Below are 15,778 nucleotides of genomic sequence, written 5' to 3' on the forward strand. Positions count from 1 at the left end.
TTCAAATATTTTCTGTCGGAGCAAGAAGAAAAAAACATTTGTAACAGAAAAAAAGAAGTATGTATGTGCTCCGAAACATTATGAGAGTGCTCAAATTGGGCCGCACGAATATGACAGGTCGGTGTCGGGCGCCCATTCTAAAACCCTCGCTCTTCGCACTCACTGCTCTTCGCTTTTGTCTTCCTTCTCCTAAAACCCTCGCCTCTGCACTCCATAGTTAGGGCTTTTCATTCTCCTCATCACTTCTTCAATGGCCACTCTTCTTCTCAGACACTCCTCTTCCACTTCTCGCCGCCTCTTCCCCTTAGCCTCTCAAATCCACTCTTCCGTATCTCGTTCTCCTCTCTCTACTCCCAGTGACTCCATCTCCACCTCCTTCTATTCTTTCAATTCCAATCCATGGTGGAGATCCATGGCAACTTTCACCAGAACGTAACACTCTCGCTTTCTCTTTTTTGTCGCAAAATTTAAAATATACAAGTAACAGTAATCGTTATTAGTATGTCTTTTACTTGTTTTGTTCATCTTATTGTTTGACTTTGCAAGAAGCCTCACGTTAATGTCAGAACTATTGGACACGTGGATCATGGGAAGACCACGCTAACTGCGGCAATCACCAAGGTCTTGATTCACTCTTTGTTTAAATGTGTGTTGAGGTGGATGTTTTGGTGTTTATTACTCAATTAGGTTTGATCAGGTGCTTGCGGATGAAGGGAAGGCTAAGGCTGTGGCCTTTGATGAAATTGACAAGGCTCCTGAAGAGAAGAAGAGAGGAATCACCATTGCAACGGTATGGAATCGCACTCTTTTGGTCTTGAAATCGATTGTGTTGTTTTCTGTTGATATGTATGCTTGCTCTATATTTCGGTTTTCAGGCTCATGTGGAGTATGAGACTGCAAAACGACATTATGCGCATGTGGACTGCCCTGGACACGCGGATTATGTTAAAGTAAGCTTTCGAATTTGGTTTAGTTTCTCTAAGAATGTTTTTTTTTATTGGAGTTATCAATTGCCTAACGGAAGCTGGGTGGTTAAGTTGTGGCGAACAAATTTAAGCAATTTTACCTTGTATAATAGTTAATTGTGGAATTTAGCATATTTTGGTGCTTGTGTAGCCTGACCTTCTTTTCAAAATGAGATGGAAAATTTATGCTAGGAATTTGGAAGTAGTTTAGTTTGTAACAAAATATATTTTATAGGTATTGATTACACTGTATATTGGCAACAACTGCATTTGTCAGATTCCTATTTTCCATGAATGCTGGTGGGTTTAGCATTCCAGCTTGCCTTGATGTACTTACTAGATGGTTTATCTAATGGTTTTATTTAGTTTAAATAACAAATTAATTCTTGTTCACTGTATGCTTTATAATTGTCTGTTGTTTTTTTTTCAGAATATGATTACGGGAGCTACGCAAATGGATGGTGGTATACTTGTTGTATCTGCACCTGATGGACAAATGCCTCAAACCAAGGAGCACATTCTTCTTGCTCGCCAAGTAGGTATTCTACTGATGTGGTTTGTATATATATACCTAGAACGTCTACACCTTTCTCCTTACTTCTAGATTGACATATTTTATCTTTAAATGTATTATGCAGGTTGGTGTGCCATCTCTTGTTTGCTTTCTAAATAAAGTTGATGTTGTTGATGATCCAGAGTTGTTAGAGCTTGTAGAAATGGAGTTACGTGGTAGGGTGTTTCTCTAAGGCTTCTCTTCTCTTGTCCATGCTCACAAAATGAATAAACCTGCTTAAGTTTCTGTAATCTTTGTGTTTGCTAAAATGTGTTTTTATGATAATGTTTTTTGCAGAGCTACTGAGCTTCTACAAGTTCCCTGGGGATGAAATCCCGATCATTAGAGGTTCAGCGTTGTTTGCTTTACAGGGTACAAATGACGAGATTGGAAGACAGGCCATTCTAACATTAATGGATGCTGTAGATGCATACATTCCTGACCCTGTTCGCCAACTTGACAAGCCCTTCCTAATGCCAATTGAAGATGTGTTCTCAATTCAGGTAAAAGGACCTGAACTTTATTTTTTGGGTTAATTTTTGAAGCAAGCAGATTCATTGAAGTAAAGATGGCCTCAGTTATAAAATTGTTACAATTTGTAATGTAGGTCTTGTGTTTTTATCATGTTCTATCACTTTCCATCTGCTCCAGTATAAACACCGTTTAGGTAACGCCACTGTTTAAGAAGTACTATTTATTACTATTCTGTTTACGTTAAAATTGCTTTAAATTCCTTATATGCTCCTTCAGTTCACTCAAACTACAGCAATTATTGATGTGCTTAACATCATAAGCAGATGGGATTATGAACACTGGAGCATATGTGGAATAGATGTTTATAATATCGGTCATCTTTGTAACTGTGGTCACTTTAACAAATTCTTTCTTGTTCTTCTAAATCTCTAGTTAGGTGAAGGATAAACTTTCAAAATCTTAAATTTCAAATTCTTAATTCGGTCTAGGGTTTTTGAAGAATAAAAAAGGAAAGGAGGTAGCATTTGTTACGGCCTTGCTCTTTGTAATGATATGACGCAGTGGTAATTTAAATCTTAACATAGTGCTTTAAAAACTGTTGTCTCATATAATTGTTTTTTTTTCCTTAAAGAGAATATCAAAATTTCTATTTTCAACACTTAGTTCTCTCAAAATCTGCATTTGTTTCATTACATATATTGGATTGTATGGACATAAATAAATATGGGGGCAATGGTTTCCATCATTTCAGCTGCTTTATATTTTTCATTTGTGATGAAGGGACGTGGAACAGTTGCCACTGGCCGTGTTGAACAAGGCGTCATTAAAGTCGGTGAAGAAGTAGAGGTGTTGGGTCTAATGCAGGTATGTATGTTCATTGAGTCATTTCCTATATATAGCTGCCCTTTGATCCTTCCTGTTAATAAACTGATATTAATTATTCTTTCAATAAAAACACTACAGATTAATCAGAAACCTTTCATTAAAGACAAAACATCAATTTATATTAATTTCTTACAAACAAACAATAAACCAGTCAAAATTATTCCCCCCAAATAAACATTTCACATTTACTGTGCTTGAAATAGAAAAAAATGTAAAGTATAATAATGCTTGCATGGCTTAGGATCTTATTTTCATGCAGTATATATAACAGAATATTGGATGGACCCACATGTCAAATCACTCTCTTTGAGGTTCCCTAGTTTATCAATGGTCACCGTCTGTTGAAGGAACCATGCTTCCTCATGCTTGATGTACTTCTCAACTTCTTCTTCGAACTCTTGATAAAATTCGAAAACTGGTCGTTTAGGTTATCCCTAGCATTAGCCTCGTCATCATCTCGTAGTGGTACAGGTGTAACGTTGCTCTGCTCCCGACCGATGTGGGACACGGTTCTAAGTTTACCCTTGGCACGTCGAATGAAACTGTTGAAAGTTTCATCGTTATCAAGTGAGGTGTTATCTGAGTTCGCCGCACGACCATGTTGTCCCTTCCAAGCGCGTGTGGTCTCTACTGCTGGATTAGCAGCACGCCACCTCATCCTTGGATCATATCCAACTTCACTTGAAGCAACTCTTGTTGCCTTTCCATGAACCTTTGAACATGATGAGTTCTTGTTCCATGATGCAGGTTGGTTTGAAAAGTGTTCGATGCAAGGTATATGGGTGCACAAAGGCTAGTGGAATAGAAGAAAATAATGACTCATCAAAATCGACCATACTTACCCTTTTGCACTCCTGGGCAAAATTAAAGAGTAAAGCAAAGCAAGGACATCACAAACATAACAAGAGAGACAAAAAGCCACAAGACAAACAGACACATGACAAACGGACTCGACACAGACAAATGGAAACACATCTAACACAGAAGGATTCAAAGCTGCAAGGTATCCGTGAACATCATCCAAGCAGTTCAAAACATGTCAAGTACTCAGTTCAGCTTAAGGAGAGAATTGAAAGCAACATAACCTCACGAAATATGCACTGTATCACTCAAATCTCTATGCTACTGTTTACTCTCAAAGCACCCTTGAAAAACAAACATCAAACAGACTTGGCAAGCCTCTAGAACGAACAACCAAACCAGAAACACATGCAGGTCAAGATCAGAAGGACTTTTCAAGGTTGTAATGGGGCTGAGGACAAGGTGTGGAACATATGGATAAGTAGCTAAGCAACCAAGGAAATAGAGGAGCAGTGGGTAATAAGTCTCAATCAATCATGAAAGTAATCCCAAACACCAACACTTCCAACTTCGGTTCTCACACAATGCTCAAATCCAAACTCCTTTTTATTTCTTTTCTTTATTCTCTTTTCTTTTCTTTTTTTTTTCTTTTTCTTTCTTTTTTTTTCTATACAGAGAACATACAGAGAAACAACAATTTTGAAATCCCACTTTGGTGTACAAATGAGCAATTCCAAGAACCAACAACAAGTGCGCGCACAACCACACTTGTTGTGCGCGACCACACTTAATTGAGCACCCATTCCCAAAACAATTCCAAAGCTCCAAAATTTCCTAAGGTAGGAATAATCATGGTTTTTCAGGCTAAGGGCTTGTAATGAGCTGTAAAACAATGAAAGGGTATGCAGGCTCAAAAAGGGGTATCAACGGAAACAGTTCAAGGTAGGCTCATCTGGTTGTAGGCTCACAGAACAAAATTGCCTAAATCATATCCCAACATGCATGTGAATCAGAAAGGCATTCAGAAAGAGTCAAGCCAAGGCCACTGTGCAAGCATTCAAGAGGCATATATCACACAATCAAAGAACAGAGAGTGGCTCAAATTCTTACACAGGGTAAACTAATTCCAAAAGCAAGTTGACATGCAAAGACAAAGCAAGGATAACAGTTCACAGAATAACCAACAACTCATCCTCCAAGAGTGAAATGAGTGTTCCAAACAGAAAGCAAAAACATAACACACTAACTAACACTAATTAACAAAAATGAAACAAACAAACGGAAACAACAACAGACGGACAGACCTGGACAAGTGCAATAAAAGTAAAGAAGAAGGAGAAAGAAAGGGAAAGAAAACTCCCTGAATCATGGTGAAATAGCAGTGGGGTCAAGCAGGGAAGTTTCCTCCACAACAGTATCCACCAAGGCAGGATTGCTGAGTAATGGCTTAAGACGATGCCCATTCACTTTGATGCTCTTATCTGTGGACTGGCTTTTGATTTCAACTGCACCATAAGGATAAACATTAGTGACAACAAAAGGACCAATCCACTTTGATCTCAACTTACCCCCCATGAGTCCAAGTCTGGAGTTATACAGTAAAACTTGCTGACCAACAACAAACTCCTTTCTAGCAATGGAGCTATCATGGAATCTCTTGGTCTTCTCCTTGTAGAACATAGAGTTCTGATATGCCTCCAAACGGATCTCATCCAACTCGTTCAACTGCAGCTTCCTTTCCTCCCCAACTTGATCAAGAGAGAAGTTGCATGACTTGACAGCCCAGTAGGCTCGATGCTCTATCTCCACTGGAAGGTGGCATGGCTTACCAAAGACAACCCGATAAGGAGACATCCCTATAGGTGCCTTGTAAGCAGTCCTGTGAGCCCATAGAGCATCCTCAAGTCTATTGCTCCAATCCTTCCTGTTGGGCTGCACAATCTTCTCCAAGATCCTCTTGATTTCTCTATTTGAGATCTCGGCTTGCCCATTAGTTTGGGGGTGATATGGTGTAGAAAGTTTTTGCACAACCCCGTACTTTTGAAGCAAAACCCCCAAGGATCTGTTGCAAAAATGGGTGCCTTGGTCACTAACAATAGCTCGAGGAATTCCAAACCTGCAAAATATGTGAGACCTAACAAAGTCCACAACAACTCGAGCATCATTAGTTCTAGTGGGTTTGGCTTCCACCCATTTTGAAACATAATCAACAGCAAGCAAGATGTAAGTGAAACCAAAAGAGACAGGGAAAGGGCCCATGAAATCTATACCCCAGACGTCAAACACCTCACAAAATAGCATGGGTTGTTGAGGCATCTGTTGTCTCCAGGAAATGGCTCCTCCTGCTCGTTGGCATTCCTCACACGTGCTACATATCCTCCACGCATCCTTGAAGATGGTGGGCCAATAAAATCCACAATCTAGCACCTTGCGAGCTGTCCTTTGTGTGCCAAGGTGACCACCAGGTGCAGATGAATGACAAAATTTGAGGACCGAGTCAATCTCATGGTCCGGAATGCATCTCCTGGTAACCTGATCACTGCACATTTTCCACAGATAGGGGTCATACCAAATGTAATACCTAGCATCGCTCTTGAGTTTATCACATTGAGCTCTGGATGCTAGGGGAGGAAAAATAGAAGCAGCAAGATAATTAACAATGTTAGCAAACCAAGGTGAGGAAGAAGTAGAGAGTGTCAACAAACTTTCATCGGGAAAGTCATCCCGGATCGGTGTAGCAGCATCATCAGTAGACCTCTCAATCCTGCTTAGGTGGTCTGCAACCAGGTTTTGTGCTCCGCTCCTATCACGGATCTCCAAATCAAATTCTTGGAGCCAGAGCATCCATCTTATCAGCCGAGGTTTTGATTCTGCCTTCTTCAACAGGTACTTAAGAGCTGCATGGTCAGTAAACACAACAATAGGAGAACCAAGCAGATAAGATCGAAACTTTTCAAGTGCAAAAACTACCGCAAGGAGCTCTTTTTCTGTTGTGGTATAGTTTGCTTGGGCAGCATCTAATGTCCTGGAGGCGTAGTAGATTACCCTCGGCTGCTTATCAATCCTTTGAGCTAGAACAGCCCCTAATGCATAGTTGGATGCATCACACATAAGCTCAAATGGGGCTGTCCAGTCGGGCGCCTGAATGATTGGAGTTGTGGTCAAGGCCTTCTTGAGGCAATCAAAAGCCTCTTTGCATCCTTCATCAAAGATGAAGTCAACATCTTTTTGCAGTAGGTTAGACAGTGGGAGGGCCTTCTTACTGAAGTCTTGAATGAAGCGCCTGTAAAACCCTGCATGGCCAAGAAAAGAACGAACCTCTCGCACAGAAGAGGGGTAAGGCAATTGTGAAATAATTGAGATCTTGGCAGGGTCAACTTCAATGCCCTTTTTTGAAATTATGTGCCCCAATACTATGCCTTGTTCTACCATGAAATGACATTTCTCAAAATTGAGAACAAGGTTAGATTGGATGCACCTGTTTAAAACTCTATCCAAACTATCCAAACATGCATCAAATGAGGACCCATATACAGTAAAGTCGTCCATAAACACCTCTATGCATTTTTCAAGAAAATCACTAAAAATGCTAAGCATGCACCGCTGGAATGTGCCAGGGGCATTGCATAGGCCAAACGGCATCCTCCTATAGGCAAAAGTGCCAAAGGGGCAGGTGAATGTGGTTTTTTCAGGGTCCTCAGGTGCAATACAAATTTGAAAATAACCAGAAAACCCATCAAGAAAGCAATAATGGGACTTACCTGCCAAGCGCTCAAGCATCTGATCAATAAAAGGCAGGGGGAAGTGGTCTTTTCTGGTTTCTTGATTTAGCCTTCTGTAGTCAATGCAAACCCTCCAACTGTTTTGCACTCTTGTTGGAATTAGCTCCTCTTTTTCGTTCTTGACTACAGTGAGGCCAGTCTTCTTTGGAACAACATGGATGGGGCTAACCCACTGACTGTCAAAAATGGGGTAGATGATCCCAGCTTGTAGAAGCTTGGTCACCTCCTTCTTTACAACATCCGAGATGACAGGGTTGAGTCGCCTCTGTGGCTGTCTCACTGGCTTTGCTCCATCTTCCAACAATATCCTGTGCATGCATGTTGATGGGCTAATACCAAGGATGTCAGCCAATGTCCATCCAATTGCCTTCTTATGCTTCTTAAGAACTTGCAACAACCTCTGCTCTTGTTCAGCAGTGAGGGAGGTGGAAATGATGACAGGTAGTTTGTCCTCCTCCTCTAAGTAGACATACTTGAGGTTGTCTGGCAGTGGTTTCAACTCTGGAGTACTGGATGCTGGCTGAATATCAGGAACCAGAGGGGAGGGAGAAATGGGTTCCACAACCTGTACCTGAGCATAACAATCAGATGCGTATGTACTTCCTGCAACATGGTTAGTGCAACCTGATTGTATAACATCAAAGTCAATAGGTACAACATCCAGAGAGTGAAACTCAGTAGATTCAACATTATCCACATCATATTCAGCATCATTAGAATCAGAATTAGAATCAGAATCAAAATCATCAATGCATGCAAATTCAGACAACTCAGACACAAATGAATGTTTAAATGCATGCAAAGAGTGGAAATCAGAGATCAATCCATCAACAACATCATCAATAATATCCACGTGAAAAACAGAATGATCCTCAGAAGGATGTTTCATGGCATCCAGAATGTTGAATCGCACAACAATATCATCAAACTCCATGGACAAAGTACCTGCATGGACATCAATTTTGGTTCGTGCAGTTTTCAAAAATGGTCTGCCTAAAATGATGGGTGCAGAACCATGTGAAAATCCCTCTTCCATATCAAGAATGTAAAAATCAGCAGGGAAAATCAATTCACCAACACGAACCAAAACATCATCAACCAAACCTGCGGGGTGGGCAACACTTATATTTGCCAACTGAATCACCACACCCGTAGGTTGCAGGGGTCCAAGTGAAAGAGATTTAAAAATAGATAGAGGCATTACATTTATTGAAGCACCAAGATCAAGCATTGCATTTTCAAATTTATTGTTACCTATGATGCAAGGTACACAAAATGTACCTGGGTCCTTGCACTTCTCAGGAATCTGAGGAACAGATTTACCTATCAATGCTGACACGTTTCTGCCCATGCTGATCTTTTCGTTTCCTTTTAGCCTCCTTTTGTGCATGCATAGCTCCTTCAAGAACTTTGCATATCTGGGAATTTGTTTTATGGCATCCAACAGAGGTATGTTCACCTCCACCGTCCTAAAAGTTTCCAAGATCTCCCTGTCAACCTCTTCCATCTTTTTGCTTGGAATGGCTCTTGGTGGGAAAGGAAGAGGTATGGAAGGTGCAGAAGTAGAGGTGGAAGGTGTAGAAGTCGCACCAAATGTGGAAGGACCAGCTGCATGAGCATCACGCTTTCTCTGAAGTTTGGCAGGGTCGGCTTCCTTTGGAGGTGTAGGCTCAGGAGTGGGAACTTCAATGTTCTTCCCAGATGTTAATGTAATGGCACTCACATTCCTCGGATTTTCCACCGTCTGTGATGGAAGCTTGTCAGAATTCTGAGCCTGTGCCTGGTTTAGCTGAGTGGCCATCTGCCCCATTTGATTTGTCAAACTCTGGATTGAGGCCCTAGTCTCCTGCTGAAATTGCATATTTTGAAGGGTCACCATCCTGACTAACTCCTCCAATGAAGTAGAAGAAGAAGGTGCAGGTGCTACAGCAGGAGCTGGTGTGGTAGAGGTGGAACAGGAGCAGCTTGTGGTGCAGGTGCAACTCTTTGTTGTGGAGGGGGTTGCACATTTTGAAATTGTTGAGGCTGCTGGTTACCCTGGTTTCCCCATCTCAAATTAGGGTGATTCCTCCATCCTGGATTATATCTGTTTGTTGACAAATCATGGTTCTGTTGTTGATGTTGGGGCCTATTGTTGAAAATATTTGCTGCATAGGCCTGAGGCGTATCCACTGGTGTAGAAGAAGAAGCAGCAGCAACAGCCTGTTGTTGCAACGCTGGGCAAGAGTCTGTAAAGTGATCAACAGATGTACAAAGGCCACAAACTCTTGCAGCTGGAGCTCTCTGATTGGAAGCAAGTTGATTGACAAGTGAGGTAAGAGCATCAATCTTACTTTCCAACTTCTTTGTGTACTCGGCTGCCCCTACATCATGTACACCTCTAACAACTATGGCATCACTCCTTGTGCCAAATTGTTGAGAATTTGAAGCCATGTTTTCTATCAGTTGCCTGGCTGCAGCTGGGGTTATGTTACCAAGGGCACCACCACTTGCGGCATCAATCATATTTCGATCCATGTGGTGCAAGCCTTCATAAAAATACTGCAGAAGGAGATGTTCAGAAATCTGATGGTGTGGACAGCTTGAACAGAGATTCTTGAACCTCTCCCAGTACTCATAAAGGGTCTCCCCAGATTGCTGCTTGATGCCAGAAATCTCCTTCCGTATGGCTGTTGTCCTTGAAGCAGGAAAGAACTTGGCAAGGAACAATCTCTTAAGGTCATCCCAGCTTGTGATGGACCTGGGTGCTAGGTAGTACAGCCAGTCTTTCGCATTACCCTCCAAAGAATGAGGGAAAGCATTCAAGTATACATGGTCCTCTTGTACATCTGCAGGCTTCATGGTGGAACAGACGACATGAAACTGCTTCAAGTGTTTGCACGGGTCCTCACCTGCAAGACCATGAAACTTTGGCAACAAGTGTATTAAACCAGTTTTCAGCACATATGGAACCTCCTCCTCAGGGTATTGTATGCATAAACTATCATAAGTGAACTCTGGTGCAGTGAGCTCACTCATGGTTCTCTCATGATGTGGAGGAGGTGGAGGAGGTTGAGCCATGTTATCAGTATGAAAATGCTCAGAATAAACAGTATGCTCAGAATGCAAGGAATGAGGAGTGTCAGGAATGTGATGAGAATCAGAAGAATCAGGAAAAGTCACTGAATATTCAGCATGCAAAGATGGATTCCTAAGATGCCTACTTCCTCTGTGGAATGTCCTATCAATTTCAGGGTCAAATGGTTGTAATTCACTTGGGTTTCCCCTAGTCATGCACTAAAAAGCACTAATTGTAGTGATATTGGCATAACAAAGGGTATAACTACAAGTATACTCAAACGACCTTCAAATGACTTGAAAATTGGTAGGATATTCCTTTGAGTGGTCAAACAGAAGCACAAAAAAAAATCAGATCAAAACTCAAAGCACAAGTATTTTTAACAATTTTTCAAAAGTAAGAAAAATGAAGAAAAATCACAAAAAACATTGCTGAAATGTAGAAAATGGCATTTTCTGGAGAATCTGATTTTGCAAACCGGCAAAGCCGGTTACGACAAGGTAGGAAATCAAATTCTACCCGAAATCCATATAAAATAATAGTGATTCTGATAACCAGAGCAAAAGTTATGGTCCTTTGAAGTTTCACTTAAAATCAGTCCAAAATTTTTTTGAATCTCTTAACTCAGACCATACCAATTGCTCTAGCTATTTTTCCTATCAAGTTCAACGTCTTAGAAGTGGGGAAAAAAAATTTCAAGTTAAAACAAGCTCCGTAGCTACCAAAACAAAAATCCAGAAGTTAAATGCCAGATTCGGACACTATTCAAACACTATTCACTACTACAAATGACACTATTCATGCGCGCTGCGACACTATTCACTACACTAAACAGAAACACACAGGAATGGAAACAACCACTGAACTTAACACAACATTAACATCACAATGAATATATACCAACTCAACCACACTTGAACTACACACACACCAAAACACAGAACACAAACACATTGAAAATTTTACTTTGAACGAAACAATTGGTCCCCGGCAACGGCGCCAAATTTGATAGAGGCCGTACCCCACCAAATTAAAACATATTAAATGCATTACATGAAAGTGAACCAAGTCGTCTCCCAACGACCAATATTTTCATTCAAAGCCAATTTTCCAGATGAACACAACAATAAAACACAAGGGGGAGGGGGGTTGGCAGACAGATTCAGAATGCTAATCAATAGATTAATTTAAATGCTACAGTGAATAAAACCGTATTGACATCCCTGATTCAAACGCAATTTCACTTATCATAGGCCACCAAATTAACACCAACCCTGCCTTGTCTCAATCCACTAGATAATAATTCACTAAGCGAAAATTACAATCTAGCTTCATTATGCAATTAAGCAATGCACACATCCCTAAATTCGTGACAGCCAAGCTACATACATTAAGCATGAACGTATCTTAAACAAAACACATGCAATTACTCTGTAAATTAAGCATTGACAGATTCACCACATGCATTCCACGAATTCAGAACAAAAACATGGCAGATTTCACAAAACAAGCACAACCTCAAAGCTTCATTGCATTTTTCATCAAGGAGTCAATACACGAATTTAGCTAGACATGGAAATGAGTAATTAAACACTTCAAAACTGAAATCACAAAAATCAGAACCAAGAACCAAGAACCCTTCAAATCTGAAAACGCAATTTAAGAGCAAAAATTGAGATTTCAAAGCTTAAATGGAATGCAAAACAGTGTTATCATATATAAATGCGAAAACCCCATGAATGGGTATTGTTCCAAGTCAATAAAATCCACAAACCGAACTGCCCAACCAAGAAAACGAATTCCAAACGTAAAACCCTCAATGGGTGCTGTCAAATATGCATAAAAATGAGCCAAAAACGTGAAAAACCGCAAGGGGGACGTCCATGGAAGCTTGGAGAACGAAAATGGAGGTTTTGAAGAGAGGTTGAAGATGAATGAGCGGCTGCCTTCTTCTCATGCAGACCTAATTCGTGGTCATATCACCCATGCCACTCAGAATTACAAAACTGCCATTATAAGCCGCAGAATTACAAAAATGCCACTATGGGCCTCAAATGTTGACCCATTGACTTTGCTGACGTGGAAATGACATGGAAATGATGTGGCAATGATGTGGAAAGTTTCTTCAACTAAATATTAATGTCCAAGCTCCAAAATTGCTTCACCCAAATACCTAAAAATAATTAAAAACAAAAATTAGGCCAAATAATGTGAAATTAGTCCAAATTCGGAACAGTGGCCCAATAAAGCCCAATAGATGAAAAACACTCTAATGATGAACAATTAAGCACTAATCAACTGTCTAATGGGTGCACAAAGGCTAGTGGAATAGAAGAAAATAATGACTCATCAGTTGCTTCGCGGGGGTCTGTCTGGTCTGGTTTTTTGCAGGTACCGTGGTGGCTGTCGCATTGGCGCAATCGACATCGATTTCTGTCACGGTGGCCTGCGGTTCTGTTTTGAACGGAGGTGGAGGATTCTCGCAATGTAGGTGTGTTCGCGTCTGGTTTCGCGTCTTCTCCAGGCAGCTTTTTTCGTCGCAGGTGGCTGCGTGGTGGCCGGCGCCGCAGTGATGGGGATTTCGCGTCAGAAAGTGCCTTCGTCGTCGATCTGATTCGCAGTGGTTCTGCAACGCGTGGCTTCGTCAACATGTGGTGGTTCGTCGTGGCAGCCTGGTTTCGCGAGACATCTGCTGGCTCTGGTTTCGTCGCAGCGGAGGTGGCTCGCAACACCGATCTGGTTGTGTTCGCGTAGGTGGCTCGCGACGGCGGCGATCTGGTTCGGGGCGGCGGCTTCGCAAGCGGCAATTTGATTTTCCAGGCCCTTTTTTTGGCCGTCAATGGCTGTGGTTTGCTCTAAAGTGTGCCGGCAGAGATTCCGTTTGGGGGTTAGTTCATGCGCGTGGGAGAAGATAAAAACCTGATAACCAGAGCAAAAGTTATGGTCCTTTGAAGTTTCACTTAAAATCAGTCCAAAATTTTTTTGAATCTCTTAACTCAGACCATACCAATTGCTCTAGCTATTTTTCCTATCAAGTTCAACGTCTTAGAAGTGGGGAAAAAAAATTTCAAGTTAAAACAAGCTTCGTAGCTACCAAAACAAAAATCCAGAAGTTAAATGCCAGATTCGGACACTATTCAAACACTATTCACTACTACAAATGATACTATTCATGCGCGCTGCGACACTATTCACTACACTAAACAGAAACACACAGGAATGGAAACAGACACTGAACTTAACACAACATTAACATCACAATGAACATATACCAACTCAACCACACTTGAACTACACACACACCAAAACACAGAACACAAACACACTGAAAATTTTACTTTGAACGAAACGAATTGTCCCCGGCAACGGCGCCAAATTTGATAGAGGCCGTACCCCACCAAATTAAAACATATTAAATGCAGTACATGAAAGTGAACCAAGTCGTCTCCCAACGACCAATATTTTCATTCAAAGCTAATTTTACAGATGAACACAACAATAAAACACAGGGGGGAGGGGGGTTGGCAGACAGATTCAGAATGCTAATCAATAGATTAATTTAAATGCTACAGTGACTAAAACCGTACTGACATCCCTGATTCAAACGCAATTTCACTTATCATAGGCCACCAAATTAACACCAACCCTGCCTTGTCTCAATCCACTAGATAATAATTCACTAAGCGAAAATTACAATCTAGCTTCATTATGCAATTAAGCAATGCACACATCCTTAAATTCGTGACAGCCAAGCTACATACATTAAGCATGAACGTATCTTAAACAAAACACATGCAATTACTCTGTAAATTAAGCATTGACAGATTCACCACATGCATTCCACGAATTCAGAACAAAAACATGGCAGATTTCACAAAACAAGCACAACCTCAAAGCTTCATTGCATTTTTCATCAAGGAGTCAATACACGAATTTAGCTAGACATGGAAATGAGTAATTAAACACTTCAAAACTGAAATCACAAAAATCAGAACCAAGAACCAAGAACCAAGAACCCTTCAAATCTGAAAACGCAATTTAAGAGCAAAAATTGAGATTTCAAAGCTTAAATGGAATGCAAAACAGTGTTATCATATATAAATGCGAAAACCCCATGAATGGGTATTGTTCCAAGTCAATAAAATCCACAAACCGAACTGCCCAACCAAGAAAACGAATTCCAAACGTAAAACCCTCAATGGGTGCTGTCAAATATGCATAAAAACGGTAAAAATGAGCCAAAAACGTGAAAAACCGCAAGGGGGACGTCCATGGAAGCTTGGAGAACGAAAATGGAGGTTTTGAAGAGAGGTTGAAGATGAATGAGCGGCTGCCTTCTTCTCATGCAGACCTAATTCGTGGTCATATCACCCATGCCACTCAGAATTACAAAACTGCCATTATAAGCCGCAGAATTACAAAAATGCCACTATGGGCCTCAAATGTTGACCCATTGACTTTGCTGACGTGGAAATGACATGGAAATGATGTGGCAATGATGTGGAAAGTTTCTTCAACTAAATATTAATGTCCAAGCTCCAAAATTGCTTCACCCAAATACCTAAAAATAATTAAAAACAAAAATTAGGCCAAATAATGTGAAATTAGTCCAAATTCGGAACAGTGGCCCAATAAAGCCCAACAGATGAAAAACACTCTAATGATGAACAATTAAGCACTAATCAACTGTCTAATGGGTGCACAAAGGCTAGTGGAATAGAAGAAAATAATGACTCATCAGTTGCTTCGCGGGGGTCTGTCTGGTCTGTTCTTTTGTAGGTACCGTGGTGGCTGTCGCATTGGCGCAATCGACATCGATTTCTGTCACGGTGGCCTACGGTTCTATTTGGAATGGAGGTGGAGGATTCTCGCAATGTAGGTGTGTTCGCGTATGGTTTTGCGTCTTCTCCAGGCAGCTTTTTTCGTCGTAGGTGGCTGCGTGGTGGCCGGCGCCGCAGTGATGGGGATTTCGCGTCAGAAAGTTCCCTCGTCGTCGATCTGATTCGCAGTAGTTCTGCAACGCGTGGCGTCGTCAACATGCGGTGGTTCGTCGTGGCAGCCTGGTTTCGCGAGACATCTGCTGGCTCTGGTTTCGTCGCAGCGGAGGTGGCTCGCAACACCGATCTGGTTGTGTTCGCGTACGTGGCTCGCGACGGCGGTGATCTGGTTCGGGACGGCGGCTTCGCAAGCGGCAATTTGATTTTCCAGGCCCTTTTTTCGGCCGTCAATGGCTGTGGTTTGCTCTAAAGTGTGCCGGCAG

General features: G+C 41.4%; 1 protein-coding gene, 1 non-coding gene and 1 pseudogene across 2 annotated transcripts; 2 read left to right on the top strand and 1 right to left on the bottom strand.

Moving 5' to 3' along the window:
- Positions 1-222: 222 nt before the first annotated feature.
- LOC114171515 (elongation factor Tu, mitochondrial-like) lies at positions 223-3,587 on the top strand. The gene is made up of 9 exons (XM_085666799.1): positions 223-389; positions 539-621; positions 698-790; positions 876-950; positions 1,396-1,500; positions 1,604-1,694; positions 1,816-2,021; positions 2,773-2,856; positions 3,225-3,587. The coding sequence occupies exons 1-9, from the start codon at positions 251-253 to the stop codon at positions 3,585-3,587; spliced, it is 1,239 nt and encodes a 412-aa protein (XP_085522925.1). The 5' UTR covers positions 223-250.
- A 1,456-nt stretch (positions 3,588-5,043) lies between these two features.
- On the bottom strand, positions 5,044-10,733 carry LOC146888943 (uncharacterized; annotated as a pseudogene).
- Positions 10,023-10,131, top strand: LOC146888944 (small nucleolar RNA R71). The gene has a single exon (XR_014984862.1). It is a non-coding gene; the product is annotated as a small nucleolar RNA R71 (small nucleolar RNA).
- Positions 10,734-15,778: the final 5,045 nt, after the last annotated feature.

This window comes from Vigna unguiculata, chromosome 1 (assembly GCF_037176805.1).
Source record: "Vigna unguiculata cultivar grain cowpea cultivar isolate G323 ecotype 2 chromosome 1, ASM3717680v1, whole genome shotgun sequence".
NCBI lineage: Eukaryota > Viridiplantae > Streptophyta > Magnoliopsida > Fabales > Fabaceae > Vigna > Vigna unguiculata.

What these genes read in the sequence shown, in the direction of transcription:
- LOC114171515 (XM_085666799.1), top strand. Translation starts at nt 251, where the DNA reads ATGGCCACTCTTCTTCTCAGACACTCCTCTTCCACTTCTCGCCGCCTC. An exon ending in TAACTGCGGCAATCACCAAG is followed by an intron (nt 622 to 697) that starts GTCTTGATTCAC and finishes AGGTTTGATCAG; the next exon opens with GTGCTTGCGGATGAAGGGAA. An exon ending in GACACGCGGATTATGTTAAA is followed by an intron (nt 951 to 1,395) that starts GTAAGCTTTCGA and finishes TTTTTTTTTCAG; the next exon opens with AATATGATTACGGGAGCTAC.